Source organism: Notothenia coriiceps, unplaced genomic scaffold, assembly GCF_000735185.1.
Source record: "Notothenia coriiceps isolate Sejong01 unplaced genomic scaffold, NC01 NC01_scaffold00037244, whole genome shotgun sequence".
Taxonomy (NCBI): domain Eukaryota; kingdom Metazoa; phylum Chordata; class Actinopteri; order Perciformes; family Nototheniidae; genus Notothenia; species Notothenia coriiceps.
In genome coordinates, this window is record NW_011369945.1 from 14,127,231 (window position 1) to 14,141,511 (window position 14,281).

At 42.2% G+C, this 14,281-nt stretch overlaps 2 protein-coding genes across 7 annotated transcripts in view; both read left to right on the top strand.

Moving 5' to 3' along the window:
* LOC104964778 (glial cell line-derived neurotrophic factor-like) overlaps positions 1–9,201 on the top strand; it is a 17,368-nt gene extending 8,167 nt beyond the window's left edge. The window contains exons 3-5 of the mRNA XM_010793642.1: positions 6,051–6,121; positions 7,323–7,536; positions 8,184–9,201. Coding sequence (XP_010791944.1) covers positions 6,051–6,121; positions 7,323–7,536; positions 8,184–8,695 — 797 coding nt within the window. The 3' untranslated portion in view covers positions 8,696–9,201. The remainder of the gene's footprint in view (positions 1–6,050; positions 6,122–7,322; positions 7,537–8,183) is intronic.
* st3gal3b (ST3 beta-galactoside alpha-2,3-sialyltransferase 3b) overlaps positions 1–14,281 on the top strand; it is an 84,300-nt gene that overhangs the window by 56,990 nt on the left and 13,029 nt on the right. The gene's annotated exons all lie outside the window — the stretch shown is intronic.

Below are 14,281 nucleotides of genomic sequence, written 5' to 3' on the forward strand. Positions count from 1 at the left end.
CCCGACTGATTATTCCTCTCAGCCCACCAGAGTCCCAAGCATTACTGTCTCTCACTGGCCCAACAGTATCTCAGACACCTTCAGGCTCAGATGCTGTCAGTGGGTTAATAAGACTGTCACAGTGGGGTGAGGTCATTCGGATCCCCTCCTCTCCTCACCATCCTCCCCCAGGCGCTGTAGTGTCCACACCTCTGATTACCCCGCCCCCCCCCCCGTGTGTGTGTGTGCGTGCGTGCGTGCGTGCGTGTGTGTGTGTGTGCTGAAACAAGTGTGAGGAATATGATAAATATGGGGTGTGTGTTATTGTTAAAAATGATTATGAGAAGAAAAGTAGTGGCACAGACAGTAAAAGCATATGTGTGCACACATGTGTGTTCGGGGGTGTTTGGGTGGGGGGCCTCTCCACCTATCTGAACCGAGGCATGGGACCTGCTATCTGTTTCTCATTTCGCCGGCGCTCTGTGGTTTTCCAGCAGTGACAGGCCTCAGAGTGGAAACTGGCACTAATGAGCAATTACATCCTGCCTGCCTGCCAGGGATTATGGGATTAAAGAGTGACCGGGCTTCAATCTGCGCTCTCTTTCTGCACTTTCATTTTGTCGTTCCTTTGTTCACCTTATCTCTGCTTTTAGACTTCTCCCATCCACTGGTTCAATTATATTTTTTCCACCCTCTGGACCAAAACCCATTCTCTCATTTTAATTCTTCTAACTCTTATCATGTGATGTCCTTTAATTTTGTACAATCTCGTTCTTTATGTTGCTTCTCCTCTAGATTTTCTCTTCTATGACTTTGTGGCTCGCATAGTTAAAGCATGCTGTCGCTAACCGCTGAAGAGTGAAATTGTTTCAGTCGCAGAGGGGCAAAGAGCACATTTTACAAGACAAAAAGACATGAAGCTTTAACGAAGCATGATGGAGGGAGGAGGGGATGAGATTTCAGGAAAACATGCCTCCTTAACATATAAAAGTCTACATAGATTTATTTACAAAGTCCAAAACCAAACATTTCTCCCAAAGGACTTATTCATACAAAAATCGAAGTCAGAATTTAAGGACTTGGCATCTGAAGCCTCTTGTATGGCGTATTTCTAAGAAGTCTGTCAATAAAACGCTAACAGCTAAATCAAAGCAACACAACTAGTTTCACTCACTGCTCTGGATGCAGATATGCAGAGCTTTGGGGCACATGTAAGTACAGAAGTTATCATCACGTTTGGTGGGACCTCCGCAGGTTTCTCATAGTCTGGCAGTGATCAGGCGGCTCTCCTGGTGTTCTGCCTCTCTCTCCTGCATCTCCTCTTACACTGCAGGTGTCTTTTATTGAGCCAGAGGTGATTTACTGTACTCTTGTTTTTCTCCTCGCTGCCGCAATCAGGCACCGCGGTAGTGACAGGTTGAAGCTGGAGGTCAGATCTGTTCACGTACGTGGACGCGCTCACTGCAGAGAACAGAGCGCGTCTGTAATTGGAGGTCATTATCAGAAAAGTTTGGCTTTTAGAGGGAGGCGAAACACCGGAGAGCTTGGAGCTGACTTTTTTTTCTCTTTTTTACAAGGTGAGAGGTTTGTGGGATCTGTGTGGGCAAAGCTCAGCTCCGAGGGTGTAATTGTATACAGTAGACATCGAGATCACTAATCAGAAACACATTTATAATGTCGCTCTGCAAAGATCGGTTTCTGTTGGAAATACCAGTAATAAATACAACAAAATATGAACTACATCTTTGATAGTAATATACATAGAGTTATTGCATTAATTACAGCCTTGCAAAGTCAGAGCAGTCACAGTGAGGTTGAGAAGAAGTGTTTGGAAATGTGCAACAGATACATAAGAAGTATCATTTGATGCATTCAAGGCTGATTATAAAACGTAGGCACAGACTTTTAGATCTATGTATGGACAATCATAAAGCAAGTATTTTTCATTGTTGACGGTTTGAAATAATGAGCAAGTTTAACACATTCATCTTAAATCAAAATGCATTTAAATATGAGCTAAAAAACAACAATTATGTGATTATTCCTGGACCCAGAGGCTGGAGAGATGGTAGTTGCTTCTATTCTGATAAGAAAGGCTAGTTTTCTTAGTTATAAGTTATACTTAGTTGAGTGCAAAGTTATAATTAAATTATATGTGGGCTAAAAATCTGAGTTACTAAGACACTTGAGCATCACAAAGCTATTTTGAACTACTGAAAACATCCACAAGCTACCCTTTTCTAGCTGGAGTACCTTGGATTTTTCTGTGTCTTCAGCTTTTACTCAATGTTTTGTTCCCCTTGTGGATTAGAATGACCACCGCTCCATACATGCAGTGTTACACTTTGTTAGCGCTCTCTGTCAACAGACCAGTATAGCATAAACTTCACATTCTATTTAGTAAAAGATTGGTTAAAATACCTATTTACTGTGTAAGGTTGATATTAAAGGATGGCTGTAAGATGAAGGTCTAACAGCGGGCGTTGATGAATTACATCTCTTCCAAAAATCCTGCTTTAATGCATACTGCTGCTTTGTGTTTATGACATTCAGTAAACTGATGTAAACCTTTATGCTGGCAGCCTTTGCTTTAAAGCTGATATCCTTTTCTTTCACCTCATAAATATCCCCCCACACTAAATCCTCATCATTCCTCTCCAAGCACTTAAACTGTATTTGTAAAAGCAATCCAGAGAAACAGAAGAAGCTCTGCAAATAGAAGCTGGCTCTGGCTTTATGGGTTATACTTGCTTCAGGAGGGCTTTCCCACTTAACTAACTGTGAAGAACAACTGGGGCGCAGAGGAGCAACAATGCAAATTAAAGGTGACAAGAACTCCGCTCTCCCCACCGCAGACCTCCAGCCTGATGGACAAACCAAAGGCTTTAATCAGCCAAACAAGGAAGAAACACATGCTGGGCTTTCTAAACATGCACGCTGTCGGGGCTATGTGCAAACACTATAGGCTCGTGGCACTCTTTACACGACCGGTGTCCTGCAACCCTGGACTCCCCCACCCACCTCATCCCAGAGAAAAGGCTTGAGGCGTCGGGTTGAAGTGCCAGAGTGAAATGAACCAGCAAACAGGCGTGTAGACTCCCAGCGCGCCGGGCTAAAAGCAACTAAACACTCCCAGCTGTGTGAGGGACTCTGCAGACGCAGAGAGGATCTGTATTCCTCTGTCCTGCCTCACACCGTTTCAAAGGTCTCCTATCATGCAAAATGCACTTTTTGATGTCTTTTATACATAAATATGTGTCCCCGAGGTGTGAGGGAACTCACAAAGGGTCAGAAAAAAAACCCCTCTCTCTTTTCCTCCGTACCCAAATCTCAAAAAAAATGGGGGTACAACAGAGCTGATCCAGATTTGCTGCCGATATGACGTAATATCGGAAATATGGACCCACGGCATGTTGCTATCAGAAACAATGCCCAACGTGTTTTGGAAGTAATATGGTCTTTGTTTACATTAGCAAGCATCGCTAACACTCAGAGCTAAGCTGTAGCCTACTAGAGAGAGTAGCCTATGTGTAAAAAAGCAGGATATAAAAAGGAACTCATCTTGTAGTAACCCCTTGAGAGAAAAAGCATTTGAGCTCTGTACTGTTTCAGAAATAATCCTTGATGTGGTTTGGAACATGATATGGTTTTTCATCACCGCATTTAGCTGAGAATCTCTCAGTAGCATTCTGAGCAGGCATTAGCGCCCCCCGTCTTTTCTATTTTTTAAACTAAGGACCCAGAATCAGCACTTCTCTAACAAGGATGAAAAAGAGGGGTATGAGGCATGGCTAATGAGTGATACTGTATGTTTGGTATTTTGAGCAAAAACACCTTATCGACATGTTTTTAATATAATTTGATATACCTGAGACCTATAAAATATATGTCTAAAAATAGCATGATAGGAGATCTTTAAATCAGCACAGAGACAAGAGGAGATGGAGGTTTGGTGAAGCAGTTTGGTTTTAGGTTGCAGCAGTGGCGTGTTCTCTGTCTGTGAGGCTGATTTATGCTCCCCCTTGTCCTCTCTTTCCCTCTCCCACCCCTCAGCGTCTATCTCTGCTCTCCTTCGACTGCTTCTCTTCAGCTGGAACAAGCAGGATTGTAAAAATGCATCAACAGGTCTTATCCTGACCTCTGATCTGTAACCTTTTGTCAGGTTTCCATCTTGTTGCTCAGACACAACCACTGGGATTGTTTTTGACTATATAAACAAAGCACACCACGTATCGGCCAGATCTTAAAGAATACACGCTTGAGTACGTTCAGCGCAGAGATTATTCAAAGCATGTGAGAGATGAAAGATGTGGTTTCAAAGATGTTGGAGGTGTCTGTAGGCGGAGGTCTGTTTCAGAAATTGGTTGTTAGTTTGAACAGATCAGACATGTTGATAAGTTGATTAGCAAGCAAACGCTAACTTTGTACAGCATTTATCTAAACAAGAGTACAGTATTAAGAGATGTGAAACTGGAGTAAAGGAGGCAAGTCAGCAAACAAACATCTGATTTAAAATCCTTTTTAAAGACTTGTACTTTACGCAAGGAATTTTCCTTTATAAACAATGACTTAATTACTAATTCTTAAATGCATAAAACGCTTTTTAAAACCAATATTTGGGCAAATCATGCAATTTGAAAAGGTTCAATTGAGCTCTACATAAATTGTGATGGATATTTATATCGGTTTTCTGAATTTTTTCAGTCAACCACTGCAGTAGGCATCCAAGCAAGGAGGGGCAGTTATTATAGGAAGAATGTATTTTTTTAAACTGCACAATTTTCTTTTTAAACTCTTTTCAAAATGTATATTTTCCTTAAGCTGGCCATCTCGCCTTAACAAACCTCTAAAAGTGAAATGGGTGGGAAAAAAGAGAAGTAAACATCCCTTTATTTAATGGGTCACCAGCCAAAAGGGGACGAGAACCTCTGGACTTAAAGAGGCCATCTTGTGCTTTTCTGAAGTGTGTTCTATAGGTTTTTGTGATGTAAATGGTCGGCAAAGACTACAATTACAAAGTTCCAGATGGAATCAGCCAGCTAACCAATCAGAGGAGACTGGGCTCTGGTTTCAGACAGAGGGTGAAAAGAGGTGCTGCAGCACAGGCAATAGGAGAAAAATAAAGAGCTTTTTGAACATTAAAGCAGGTTAACATGCCACAGTAGAGGCACAAATAACAAATATGAAACCGGAAAATGAGCACAATAGGGCCCCTTTAATGATTCTTGAAGATGGCAGTGTCTGTAGGTCGATCAATCACTTTGGTCCAGAACAAAATATCTTAACAACCATTGGACGGGTTGCCATGTAATTTCCCACAGGTGTTCATTGTTTCCAGGGCATGTTTCCTAATTACTTTAGTGATCTCGGTATACCTTTTCGGATGCAAGATAAATTATTTTAAATTACCTCTCTGGTTTCAAGGTATGCCCTTACCTCCGCTGAGCTTTACTGAGGGGTGGGGGGGCATGAAACAACCTGATGACCTCATGTTACGGGATGTGTGGTTGCTCTGCAGCCAGCACAATCCTCCACACTGCACGTACCATATATAAACATCTGCATCCGTGATACCTCTTATCACCTGTCCTGCATCTCTGTGGGTCTTTTGTATGGGACCTCCGCGAAGTGCTCCCGCTATGCCTGGTTCCCCCTGCTTGTACCTCTGCTGCCACAGAACTAACCCTGAAGAATGCCTTTGACAAGTGTATCGCAGATGTTGCCTTTTGTTGCCAGGGCTGTTTGCATGGATGTATGAAACCGACAAGCCAACACTAGCCACGCTAGCTGGCAGCAAACACTGGTCTTTTACCGAAACAGCAATAAACAAGCCGTCGTCGTGCATTGAGGACGTGATTTATGTGACATGTCGGCTTTCTCAGGGGCCCACAGCGCTGTTTTTATTTTTTTTACAGTATCTGGACAATTGTGAATCCATAGACATCACATTACCCGCATGTTGTGCCTTTTAGTTTATGTTAAACTTTTCAAAGGGAGTTCTGGGAGGAGGAAAGTTGACAGAGTGACGCTTGTTCTTGTTCTTACATTCCTCTCTTTCTCCCTCGCTCCAGGTGGGACCAGATGGAGAGTTCGGAGGAAGGATAAACGGGAGATTACCTCTGTAATGTCAGAGAAGGCCAAGGTTTGTCAGAAAGACACATCGTTGCCACAAGCAAAGATGTCCCCTCCTTCTTCTCCTTCTTCTGCTTCCTAAAATCTTCTGTCACTTCTCCTATCCATCTTTTTCTCACTCTTTGTATTTGTCGTTCTTCCTTATAATGAAATCACTGTCTCTTCAAATAGCCTTCTCATATTTCATATACAATGTAGAGACCACTATAAACCAGTGGATGAGTTTTATGTAGGTATATAAATTGTTAATGAAATCCATCCCCACAAGCCTCAGAACTGAGCTTTCGATAAAGCCATGTCAGCACCAAAGCTTTCATCGCTAAATGATAAGCCAGTGGACAAAGCGTGATCCAGTGCAGAAAGGAAGCCGAGTTATTTGACTCAAGTATTAGTGAAAAGTAAGTGAGATCCCATTTGATGAAATAGGCTTAACACAAAGCACTGCTGTAGCTTGAAGCTTTGAAGGGATGTGTGTGTAATGTGCTCTCATACGTATCATCTCATTTTCTTTATCGTTTTTATATCTATATAGCACCCTGTCAACTTCTCATTAAGTACATATTGCATATGGAAGCAAAAGACCAAATACCCAATGTCTCTGGTGGTGACCAGGATTTCTTTGTAAGAAAAACAAGAGAGCTCAAAGCCAAAAGCAAACCTGCACACACTCTGTAAATATTAACTTTCAAGAAATAGCTGAGAGCAATGCCTCATCAAAAATCTACTTAAATATCACTGTTATGGTAGTTAGCAGCTTTTTAGCTTAGCGAAAAGACAGAGTCAACTAGCCTGGTTCTGTTCACATCCGGTTTTATAAGAAATACAATTACCAGGAGTCCAGGACTGCTTAAACTCTTTATTAAAAGGAGAGATATTCAGATATTTAATGTTCGACAAAGAAAGGCTAATGTATCTCTTTGTCTGCTGGACATGTAAGCAGTGGATCGTTTTACCATGTCAACTTCAAGGTAATGAATCTCAATGTTGAGCTTTATTCCCTGCCAAAGAGTGTCCAGAAAAGTTAATTAATGCAGATAAAACAACTATCATTTTTAGGTAACTGAATGAAAGCTTTTTAATAACAGAAGAGATAATATGGTTTGCTTTCCATGTCCTGGTTCTGTCCTCTTCACTCTTTTGTTCATTGATTAAGTCAATGAGTCCCTGGAATATCTTTGTGTCAGCTAACATATGGCTTCCCTCTCCTGTAGGTGCTGCTGTGGGTCCTCCTCTCTCTGCTGCCTCTGGTGGAAGGAGCTCATATGAAGGGCGGTGCTGCTGGTCCTGGATCAGATTCGGGCCCTGGCGTGGGGCTGCAGGCAGGCCAGGAGGAGCGAGAGCTTCCCGTGACGCTACCAGAGGTGGTGGAGGACGAGGAGCAGGAAGACCACACTGACCCCTACTCTACTTGGCACGCTCTATATGGTACTGAGGCCCTTATGAAAGTCATATTTACAGCTTCATCAAACAGTATTGGAATGGAAAGAGGGCATGAGCTTCCTATCTCAGTCATCATGATATATTTACAGGACATTTAAAGGGTGACATTTTAAGGTAAAAGGCGGATATGATAGATTTCAGAGATATGGAAGCCCAAAGAGGGCTTAATTTAATTGACAATGAAAGTGCAATAATCCAATTCACATTTTTATAACCATAACAAGTATAAATGGAAAGGCTGTGTGACATTTCGTTTTCTAAACAGTGCAAAGCTACATTTGAATTCAAATGCTCTATAGCCAAACACTCCTTCACTGCAAACCAGATCAAATTAATATGTATTACTTTTATTTACCATTTTAATATTGTCCACTCTATGACTCGGCATGTCTTTTCAGATTGCAGATTTTTTATTAATCATAGACTGTTATATGAGAATGTGCAAATTGGAGTATAGCTCTTCATTTTTACTCACATAATGTGGACGGTTATAATGCTTTATGAAATCTTCATTTGCATTAGAGTTCACATTACCATTTAAACAAATTCCCCTATGTTCCTGCTGAAGATATTTGCATGTGTTTTAACTTTCATTGAAAGTCTCCCTGTCTCCTTTTTCCTCTCCGTTTTAGACCCCTTCGTGATGGATGAGGTGGATGACCATCCCAGTAGCCGCTGGGCGGGACGCTTGCCACGCTCCTCTGACCCCTCAGAACCTCCACCCAAGGGATCACCAAAGAAAAAGAAAAAGGGGAAGAGGAAAGAAAAGCAGGAAGAGGAAGAGACAGGAAAAGCAGATAGGAAGGGTAAAGGTAAGAGCAAGCAGCCAAAGAAGAGCAGCAGGGACTGCCGGATGGAGAAGAGAGAGATGAAGGTTCGGGACCTGGGCCTGGGCTTTGACTCGGATGAGATTGTCCTCTTCAAGTTTTGCGTTGGCTCCTGCAAGGCCTCCAGAAAAAACTACGACCTGGCGCTGGATAGGTTGCTGGAGAACGGCTCTCTGCCCCGGCGCACCGCTCGCAAGCTCAGCAGACACCCCTGCTGCCGGCCGGCCGAGTACGAGACGGTCTCCTTCATGGACGCCCAGACAGCGTGGAGGACCATTGACTCGCTATCAGCCGCCAGCTGCATGTGTATGGGCTGAAGACATGAAGGAGGGAGAGGAAGAGGGGTGTCACCCATCCTGAAGCCAGAGGAGTTAGAAACAAGGGTCGCTTTAACACACACAGAGCACGGAAGTGACCGAGGCCACTTGTTGTGTATTTCCTGTTGAGGAGGAATCGTTTTGGCGGGAAGACTGAAGGTCAGAAACTGCCATCAGGGAATCACCATCTGGATTTATCGTTGGGTCTTCAAAGAGTGAATAACTTTTACTGAGTAAATAATGGAAATACTCCAGATAATACACATTAAAGAGACTCCATTATGTGACATTTTTATGGGCGAGACCTGAAGGCCGAAGCTCGAGAGATATCAAGATAAGACACATCTAAAGGACACTGTGTTTATATTCTGACTAAAAAAGACTGATGTTCACTATCACTCCCAGTTAAGCCAGCTGCTCCCAAAAGGTATATCATTTTCTCCACATAAAAACAGGGACATGACATTGTTTTGTTTCTATGTTCAGGTGAACTCAGCCAAATGGATGCCATGCATCTTCCTGTATTACTGTATAAAAGTAACATATATTTATTTCTGTTAAATTATTTATTTATTATAGCTTCATATGAGAGCTGTTTTTATTAACTCTATATTGTAGATACATATCTATTTATTGCCAAGATTCAGATTTCATGTTGACAGCTACTTCTACTTCTTGCATGCAGTAGGCCTATGTATTTTTTTTCTTCGGGTCTCCACATTTATCCAATGCCTCATGGACAGCTGATTAAATGCTGCTATTTTTAAGATTACATTGGATAAAACAGAACCATGATAAAAAATCTCAGATTGATTTTTACCTTTTTTCCAGACAGTAAAACAAATCCTATTAAATAACAAATTGACCTACATTGAAATGATGTGGAATACTTAATAAATATATTTTTTCAAGAGCACCTCACATACTTGAGCTTTGGTAATGATACCAGCTTTTCCACAGCACAGGTAGAATGTATGTACAGTAAACAGGTTAAACATCTACACTACAGGACCTCAACATTTCTCATCCTAAAGTTCATTCAGTATGTCACGTTGTTATTATTATTATTATTATTATTATTTTATAAAGTTTTCTTTATTTTTGTATGGCATTATCCTCCACGGGAATAAAGTTTTTTTTAATATACATCTTGTAATTACTTCACTGATTGCACAGCTTGACTTCAGAAGTGTTTTCTCCTTATGACATCCTTAATTATTTTTCTTTCAGCAGGATCAACACCTCTTAAGTTAAAATTAAGACTTTTTTTTAATGTTGTAGAGCCACCTGCTGGTCTAACATGTGAACCTGTTGTCTGGAGTTAGACCTGAAGTAAGTCTCTCTCCTGCCATCTGTCTGTTCAACTGTGAATATTTGAGCAGCTGATTTATTGATGGTAAAACCGAGGAAGAGGAAGACCTCGGCAGTATGCTTTCTTCTTTATTTCTGCACAGACCCACCAACACATCCAGCAAACACCACAGGTCATACAGCTCACAGCAACAATATTTGTTTTTAAAAGGTGACATGTTAACATTTGCAGATATCAAAACATTATGTGCAATATAAAACAAGATTGAAAATGTCTACATTCAATTTTCTCTTCATCATGCAACACAGGCAGTAAATTGGCAGCATTTCGATACAAAAAAGTAAAATCAAGTGTAACAACAATACATAATGAATAAACATGTATTGCAAATGGCACATATTGATTAATAGTGTGTAAAACTCTCAGAGTGTAAGAACATTTTTACCCATAGGGTATAATTATAGATTGTTTACATTTCCATATTTGGAAATTGCAACAATTGGCAGTGTACTTTTAGCAGAATTTGTAAAACTGTAAATAATTTTCGGCTAAAAGTTTAGCTATAGATTAAGTTAAAATAGTAAGCACCCATAGACCATAGTAAGCCCAAAAATGCCATCCCATCTGTGACACCTTGCCCCTGAAATATTCTCCAGTTTCACTGTGGACATAACAAAGCTGTGGTAGGTTGGGGCAGTGTGTTTTTCTGGACCTTTTCTGACTGAAGACATGTTTTAGTTGATATGAAGAAGATGTAAATGCACATCAACTATTATACTTTTTTCCGATCCTGAAGTGATCACTTAACCTTTAAATAAAGCCCAGGATTGAAATGTTAGAGAGCTCTGTGCAGCAGAAGGAATAACAAGAGAGTGACGTTTGATCGAGTGCTTGAGATCATTTCAGTCGCAGTTACAAGTGCTGTTTCAAGTGTTTCATTCATTTGAGCATATGGCTCTTTGGTGGTTAAAACTATCAGAAGAGATCTCATTGTGTGGATTTTTCCACTGGCAGAATCATTTTTCTCACAGTTGAATTCAAATGAACAAGTTTGCTATGCGCATGAAGCACCTACCCACATAGGAACATTACACTGGTGCTGGCAGTTGAATTACCAAGTGTTCATCAAAGGCATTTCGCTGATTGGCATGAACTCGGTGTGCTGAACGTGCAGGTGACAATGTCCACCTTTCTCACGTGCGCAGAAAGGGGCGGAGTCGCGCTGCCTCGTGAAGACTCCTTGACCTCCACTTCCTGTTTGGAGCCGGTTGCTTCTTCCTCGTCACACCCGAGGATCGCCGTGCTCTCCACGCTGAACGGGTGAAAGTTGACCCGGGCGGTGTCGTACTCCCATGCTTGTCTCATGGCGAAGTCTGTGAAAGATTTATGATTGATGGACACACGTGCTTCCACATCGTTCCTGAAGCTGGCTGTGCGTAATGACGCGTAACTGGTATCATCGCTGTTTAGAGACGCAGGGGAGTGTTGACCTCCCACCCAGCCGATGTTGTCCCCACGAATGTCTTTAGTGTGCGACACTGTCCTCTTTAGCTTCTCGCAGCCCTTCAGCAGCAGGTTCTTCCGGCACAAAATGTACACCCAGGGGTCTAATATGGGGTTGAATGAGGCGAAGCGGATGGCAAGCAGGTCGCTCCGGTAGTCAGGCCTCCCCCCAGCAGAGATGTAGGCAGGGTCGTAAAGCTGATTCACGAAGATCCGCACCTGTCAGATAAAAGATAGTTCGAAAAAGGGTTTAATCACACACAAATAAAAAGCATAACTAAATGCAACAAGACTTTAACAAAGATACAGGGTCAAATAAAGTAACATTAAAGTTGTCCTTACCACTAAAGGGATGGAGCAGACCAGGAAAACGATGGTCATGAAGATCATCAGCCAGAACATCTGGATCTCCGCGGCCGAGGTGACCGAGGGCAGCCGGGGGAAGCGGCGACGTGACCCCCTCTGCTCACAAGAGGTCCTCTGGTTCATCCCCACCAGCGATTTGCACACGGCCAAATTACACAAAACTGTCACTGCGATCAGCACCACCATCACTCCGCCGTACAGAAAGGAGTAGCATGCTCCGAGTGAGTCCGTCGCCCTCCAGTCCAGAAAGCACCAAGTCCCGGGAAAGTGCCTGACGTGCTGTCCGAAGCCAAAGCTGGGCATAATGCACAGCACAATGTTAGCCAGGTAGGCGGCCAGGAGTGCAAAGCGCGCCATGGTCCGGTCTATGTGCTGGGAGTAGAAATACGCATGGTTTATGGCCAAGTATCGCTCCACAGCCATTGCGCACAGGATGGACATCCCGGCAGAGCCGAAGAAGAGCATGGAGAAGGAGAAAAAGTGGCACAGTAGCACTCCTCCCGGCCAGCGGTTGGCCACATATGTGGCGATCACCACGGGGCTGGTGAAGCATGTTCCCAGCAGGTCCGTGATGGCCATCCCGCACACCAGAGTGTAGAAAGTGGTCTCTTTCTGCTCCTTTTTGGAGATGCACAGCACGACTATGGCGATGAGGTTTCCCAGGACTCCCACAGCGAACATGGTGGCTGAAGTGACCAGAGACTTGGACTCCAGCCGGAGCGCAGGGAAAGCACTTTGGTTGTGGCTGAGAGCGAGAGGAGGCAAAGGCGCAGAAACATTCGTGTCCAAATCTCCAAAGGCAAGTGTGTCGTTGATCATTATTAAAACCAACACTACACAGAGGTACAGTGAAATTAACTTTCCACGTTGTTTAGAAAACTTGCTCTGGAAATAAAGTCAAAATAAATCCTTAATTGTAACATGACATCCTGAAGTTTTCTCTTTCAGACGGAGCATGCAGTGCATTGCTTTGGACTGCTTGTTCTGTTCAGGCTCCAGCAGTGTGTTTATCTCGCGATGCGCCCCTATGAAGGTGTGCCTGCTGTGTTTACACCGCTCGGTGCTGCTGGCATTTAAGCTGTGTGCTGATGTAAGGAGAATGACGTGCGGGATGTGAGCTCAGCGACCCAGGGTTCCCAGGAACATATTTCTGCAGTCAAGAATCCATACTCCTTACTTTTTATTGCTCACAATTTATCAGCCTGAGAGGTCAAGTGCCAGCAGCTTTACACACAACGGAACAAACATATTAACATGTGATGCATATCACACCATCACTCAAACACCTGCTTTTGTTTATTAATTTTAGGATTAAAAAACGCCATAACCTGCCGTAATTTGCTTTATATTTTCTCTACATGAAACAACTATTATAGAAACTTATACTACAAATTATACAATATCTATGTTGGTGATAACACATGTAGAGTGTCCCCACGCCCTAAGGAGGTAATATACAAGTACATGTGAGATACACAATATTATAAGAACCTATGTGTTTTAATTTGAAAAATAAATAATCTGTGAAACCATATAAGGTCCAGAAATAGTATAAAGATATATTGTCATAAAACTTCAGCACCATGGTCAGCGCCTTAAATACTATCAGCACCAAACTCAGAGATAGTCATCACCCCGCTGCTGTTTAACCCCACACATGTAACCCTTTATTGATCACTGTGTGCCTAATGAGGTTGAAATCGATGGCACAACAAAGACCACTGCTTAAAAACACTTAAAGTTCTGCATGATTGAATCAGAACATGTTACTAAAGAACTGACAAATGTATTCGGTGCACATTATGAAAAAGAGCTTATAAAGTCTTGTTGTTTTTAATAGCAGTACAACCCTTGAGCTCCATCTGACTTGTTTTCACTTCCGGTTATTTGTCTCATGCATGCAACCTTTGTTCAGACGAAACAGTATCAATGTGCCTTAGAGAAGGAATCACTATCAACAATTATTTTGTGAGTTGCTTATTCCCCACAAGCCGTTTCAGATAAATCAATCTTAGTTAAGCAGAGCACTATAGTGTTTGCTTTTAAAAGCTCCTTTTGATGAGTCTGTGGAGGTTTCTGTACGCTTATTCTTTACTGAACTTCCCCCCACTGAACAAAACACTGCTGACATACACTATACACTGAAAACTCTAATGAGGACAAACACTACAACCGACGTCAGTATAGAGCCATGCTTTCTTTTCACTGTCGGAAGTGTTTTGAATGAACCTCAGATCCAGCTGATGTATTTTTGCACCTGCCATGAGTGTGAATCACTGATGAATATGTCCCTGGGATGTTATTGTAAACCAACAGGAGTGTAATCCTGGAGCTTGATTACAATATGCAACTAACATGTTAGACTTTATTATTAAAATACTGTACTGTGTAATCAGAAATACAGT